This window comes from Oryctolagus cuniculus, chromosome 1, assembly GCF_051225735.1.
Source record: "Oryctolagus cuniculus isolate XC-2025 breed Fujian yellow rabbit chromosome 1, ASM5122573v1, whole genome shotgun sequence".
NCBI classification, from domain to species: Eukaryota; Metazoa; Chordata; class Mammalia; order Lagomorpha; family Leporidae; genus Oryctolagus; species Oryctolagus cuniculus.
The window spans coordinates 199,703,696-199,709,695 of NC_142867.1; the positions used below are offsets into that span (position 1 = coordinate 199,703,696).

General features: G+C 40.0%; 1 protein-coding gene across 3 annotated transcripts in view; it reads left to right on the top strand.

Moving 5' to 3' along the window:
* Positions 1-4,309, top strand: part of MELK (maternal embryonic leucine zipper kinase) — an 84,358-nt gene extending 80,049 nt beyond the window's left edge. For all 3 annotated transcript variants that reach the window (XM_008265306.5, XM_002707984.6, XM_051844058.3), the window contains 2 exons: positions 489-592; positions 3,782-4,309. In XM_008265306.5, coding sequence (XP_008263528.1) covers positions 489-592; positions 3,782-3,959 — 282 coding nt within the window. In that variant the 3' untranslated portion in view covers positions 3,960-4,309. The remainder of the gene's footprint in view (positions 1-488; positions 593-3,781) is intronic.
* Positions 4,310-6,000: the final 1,691 nt, after the last annotated feature.

The window sequence follows — 6,000 nt, forward strand, 5'->3', positions numbered from 1 at the left end:
CATAGAATTGTCTTAGAGTTAACTCCTGGAATTCTCTAATATTCTTTAAATAATCCATGAAGAATTTAAGTAAGCGTATTCAACTATTACAAAGCAACTTTCTAAGGCATTTGTTTCATTTTCCCATAGTTTACCTTTAGGGCTGTTGGTGTGTATATCATGATGTGGGAAGGAATATACTGGTAAAGCTCAGATAGACTGCTACTATTTAATATTTATTTCTTTAGGAAAGATTAGTAGGAAAGGAAAATAAAGTTGCAAAAGGGATGATATGGATGTAGTTACTAGTTAATATAATTTGTTTAAGCTTCCCTAGGGCCATCTTAATCCAATTTATCAAGAATTGACTGTAAATTCTTTCATTATTTTTCTTGAAATATTTCCGTTTGAAAAGGTACTCCTGTATTGAGGCGTTTTAGATCTTTGGTTCAGGTAGGATAGTCTTTGTGTTGACATACATATTTACTTCACCTTTTCCTTTTTTTAAGCTTCACTATAACGTGACGACAACCAGATTAGTGAATCCAGATCAACTCTTGAGTGAAATCATGTCTGTTCTTCCAAAGAAGCATGTTGATTTTGTACAAAAGGGGTAAGAAGCACACTTACCGACTTGTATTTATTACTTACTGTCTTTTGAACTCTGAGGAAATATGGATTGATCCCCTTTCACCTCACCACTTAAATATATATATTTTCGAGATATATGTATATTTCTCCCACTAACTACAACTTTTATGATAGTATCATTTTTATAATTCATTCTTTTTTGTTTGAGCTGTAGAAGTTTTTTTAAGTGCCCATGCTGTCTCCACTTTCAAAGTTAGACTTTTCATTTCAGAGTAGGAAAATCTGAACTTGTTTTAAATCCTCTATTTTCTTCTAGTTTTCTGCTTTGCAATGGTATTTACACATTGTAATCTAAATTAATTAGACACTCAGACAACTCAGGGGTGTATGGCATCCCTCTCTTGATGCCTTTCCATCTTGCAGGATTGGGTTTCAGTGCTTTAAGGGAGATATTTCTTAGTCTTTCCCCCTACTGTTGAGCGAATGCTGTAAAAGGCTCCTTAATGATCTCATGGTCTGAATAGGCAGACCTCTTCTGGCTACCTAAGATCTTCATATTTGTTAGCATTTCGACTAATTTAAGTCTCTAAAATTTGTTTATTTAAACAGTTATGTAGAGTCACTAACAGAGTTAACAAAAACCTGCAAATAGGGCCGGCGCCGTGGCTCACTTGGTTAATCCTCCGCCTGCGGCACCGGCATCCCATGTGGGCGCCGGGTTCTAGTCCTGGTTGCTCCTCTTCTAGTCCAGCTCTCTGCTGCGGCCCCAGAGGGCAGTAGAGAATGGCCCAAGCTCTCGGGCATGGGAGAGGAAGCACCTGGCTCCTGGCTTCAGATTGGCGCAGCGCCGGCTGTGGTGGCCATTTGGGGAGTGAACCAACGGAAAGGAAGACCTTTCTCTCTGTCTCTCTCTCTCTCACTGTCTATGACTCTACCTATTCAAAAAAAAAAAAAAAAAAAGACCTGCAAATAGAATAGTCAATGTTAGAATGAGGTGATTTTTTTTTTTCTTATTTTAAGATTTATTTATTTGATAGGCAGAGTTAGAGGCAGAGGCGGGAGCAGAGCGAGCAAGCGAGAGAGAGAAGGGTCTTTCATCTGCTGGTTCACTCCCCAGCAGGCCGCAACTGCCACAGCTGCGCCAAACCAGAGCCAGGAGCTCCTTCTGGGTCTCCCACATGGGTGCAGGGGCCCAAGCATTTGAGCCATCTTCAGCTGCTTTCCTAGGCACATTAGCAGGGAGCTGGATCAGAAGTGGAGCAGCCAGGACACAAACCAGCGCCCTTATGCGATGCTGACACTGCAGGTGGCAGCTTTACCTGCTATGCCACAGCTCCAGCCCCTGGAATAAAATTTTAATAGACGTTTTGCAAATGTAGTTTTAATTCTATCTGTGAATGTTGGCAGGCATTACTTATGGGAACTGTGGTTTTCTTCTTTAGGCTTTGTTAGAACACGTTTCTCTGCATCATTCTGATCTCTTTTTTATGCTTGAGGCTTATCTCTGGTTCCAGAACCTCAAGCCAAATCTCTATCACAGACCTTTGATGATCAGCTGTGGTCTATCACTAACTGCTGAGCAATACTTTATCCTAACTTTCTGTTCAATCCACAGGTCTCTGCATCCTTCCTTTTCTTATTTTTCTCTTTTTATCTTGTTTATGATGAAGCAAAATGATAAAAGTTAAGCTTTTCAGTGGAATGATGTTGCTAATCTTGATTATATCCTATTATTAGCTTTTCCTAGTCAGGATAAATTGTTTTTAATCTTCCATTTTATTAAATTATTCCATGCTTCATCTTCCTGGAAAGATCCTGGACTGCAGGGTGCTCCTTTTGCTGTATTGATACTGACTCCTTTTTTTTTTTTTTTGGAAGTTTTTTTTTTTCTTTTTATTTATTATTTATTTATTTATTTTTTATTTTTGACAGGCAGAGTGGACAGTGAGAGAGCCAGAGAGAAAGGTCTTCCTTTGCCGTTGGTTCACCCTCCAATGGTCGCTGTGCCGGCACGCTGCGGCCGGCGCATCGCGCTGATCCAAAGGCAGGAGCCAGGTGCTTCTCCTGGTCTCCCATGCGGGTGCAGGGCCCAAGCACTTGGGCCATCCTCCACTGCCTTCCCTAGCCACAGCAGAGAGCTGGCCTGGAAGAGGGGCAACCAGGACAGAATCCGGTGCCCCGACCGGGACTAGAACCTGGTGTGCCGGCGCCGCAAGGCGGAGGATTAGCCTATTGAGCCACGGCGCCAGCCTGACTCCTTACTTTTAAGGGATCAAGTTCCTTCCCCAAAACACATAGCCAAGTTAGCAAGAAAAAAAATGATGTTTTATGAAACCTCATAATGCATAATAGATACAAAGTAATTTCTCTGTAATACTGCAGAACCGTGCCCAATCATGGACCTTTGAATATTTAAGGATCTAAAATTTGAGATTGATCCTATTGCTTATTGTGTTTATTCAGGATTAACAAATAAATACAATATAACATGACCTAATTAAGAATACTTCTTACATGAATTCAGTTTGTGTAACCTATTTCTTTAGGTGAGTTTAAGGCTTTACTTCGACTGAGCCTTTCCATTATCAGGGTAGGTGCTGTGGGAGTTTTAACCACAGATGCTGTGTGCTTCAGCTCTGGGAACATATTATCTCTTTGGGCTTGTTTTTGCTTCTCTTTCTGCCATGAGATGTTATAATGATCATGACATCTTACTACTATTAGAAAAACCTCAAAAACTCATGTCTCCTGACAGGCTTCAGCTTTATTTATATGAAAGGCAGAAGTTTCTGATGAGGTACACACGCAAAATGTTCTTAATCTTCCCTGCACTTCCTTGTGTTGAGCTTTGTGGAAAGGGCCTGGTGCTCATGGATTACACTGTTGAAAAGGTTGCATAGAGAATGTCAGAAGATTTCTTAAACATGAATGGCAGAGCTATGAAAATAGGGCTTTGCTTTGGAGCAAGGGAGAATTCTGGTAAAGCCTTTATCCTTATATTTTTTGGGATTCCAGTTAAGCTTCTGGGGAAACACCAGTCATACTCTATCACCAATGCATAGCAAGGCCATTTGGAAATTGTAAGCAGTAGTACATTGCTTAATGTGAAATAATGGCTCATTTTCTCCATTGGCCTCCTAGAGGCTGAAACCGCTTGTAATAAGCAGAATATTCATGGTTCTCCTACTAACTGGCTTCTTGTTTCTCACAGCTATACACTGAAATGTCAGACACAGTCAGACTTTGGCAAAGTGACAATGCAGTTCGAACTAGAAGTGTGCCAGCTTCAAAAACCCGACGTGGTGGGTATCAGGAGGCAGCGGCTTAAGGGAGATGCCTGGGTTTATAAGAGATTAGTGGAAGATATACTATCTAGTTGCAAGGTGTAATTGATGGATGGTTTCCATCCTGCTGGACAAATGTGAGTGTGATACAGCCTGCTACACAGAGTCTAGTGTGATTGTTTGATTTTAAAGTTCATTGCAACTACAAACTCGTTTCTGAAGAGCTATTTTAAAGACCAATATCTTTTTGCTTTTAAACAAAAGATACTGTTTTGTGGATGAGCCTAAGGCAAGGCCATCTGTCATTATCTGTTACTGTCTTTTTTAATCATGTGGTTTGTTGTATTAATAACTGTTGACTTTCCTAGATTCACTTCCATATGTGAATGTAAGCTCTTAACTCTGTTTCTTTTAATATATAATTTCTTTCTGAAATAAAACCATTTGTGAATATAGCAGGCTTTTTTTTTCTTCTTTGTATTTGATTTTGGTCCAAATAAAGCCTCAGATGGTTTCCTGACTATTAAGTAGAGACGATCTGGAGTATGTTTTATCTGTTATCAAATATGCCTTGGGCAGAAAAACAGATAAGAATTCATTTGCATAATTTTTTCCTGTCTCTGATTTAAGTAGGATTTATTGAGATCGTTAACTAAGTCACAGCTGTGGTTACTAGAGTTAAACAACACATTTAATATGTTGAATAAGAGTATTGACTCCAGGAAGTGTGTTCGGTCAACAATGATAAGTATCCCAACTAGGAACCCCCATGAAATGTTACTCTGTGGTAATTTCCCTAAGTCTCAATGTTGGCCTCAAATTTGTATTTTTATTTCATTTTATGGGTCTCTGAAGGCCAGAACTCAACTTGTATTTGTATGGATTTTACCAATTAAACTGCATGGAGAAAAAATCACTCTATTTCTGGTCAGTAGTGAGGGAGTGTTTTGTTATTCATTTATTCAATAAACGTTTACTAAGTACTTACAAGCATTGAGTTCTGGACCTGAAAATGATACTATCTAGTAAAACCAGGGAGTTCAGAGTCTGTTGTCAGGGTAGGTGCATAAACCAGTATTTGTACTATACAGGGGAGTTAGGGATGATTTCTTGGAAGAAACAGCATTTGTTCTTTTTGGATATATAGGCGTTTACCAGAAAGAGAAGAGTGTTACATCCTTGACGATAGGAACGGTATGTGCAAAGTCGTGGAATCATAAACTGACATTAAGTGTTTGGAGTATTAGCTAAAGATGGTGTAAGAGAGAAACAGCAGGAAATAATGGTTGAAAATGTAGTTGGAAACCAGTCAGAAAGGAACTTAAATGCCCCAGTAAACTAAGTGCTTAGGCAAAGGAGAGCCATCAAAGGTTTTTGTTTTTTTGTTTTTGAAGATTTTATTTATTTATTTGAGCCGTAAAATTACAGACAGAGAAGGAAAGACAGAAAGAGAGGTCTTCCACCCACTGGTTCACTCTCCAAATGGTCACAACGGCTGGAGCTGGGCTGCTCTGAAGCCGGGAGCCAGGAGCTTCTTCCAGGTCTTCCACGCATGTGCAGGGACCCAAGGACTTGGGCCATCTTCTGCTGCTTTCCCAGGCCATAGCAGAGAGCTGGATCTGAAGAGGAGCAGCCAGGACTAGAACTGGTGCCCATATTGGATGCTGGCACCTCAGGTGGAAGCTTAGTCTACTACCCATTAGCACTGGCCCCATCAAAGGGTTTTCAGTTTTTTACATAATAATTTTATTGAAATATGCTTCACATTCCATAAAATTCACCCCTTTAAAATGTGTACAATGCAGAGTGGTTTTTTAGTATATTCATAATTGTGCAACCAATACCACAACGCAACTTTAGAAGATTTTCATCATCCCAAAAAGAGGCCCTTCCTAAAAGAGGTCACTCCCCATTTTTCTACCCCATATCCCTGGCAACTACTCATTTCATTTCTATTTCTGTGGATTGAATATTCTGAACATTTCATACAAATGGGATCATATAGCATGCAGCCTGTGGGATAACGTTTTCGAGGTTTGTCATGTTGTAGCATGTGTCAGCACTGCATCCCATCGTTGAGCTCTGCAGCTTCCCATTGTATTTGGGCGTCACATCCATCCATCTCTCAGGTGATGGACATTGGCTG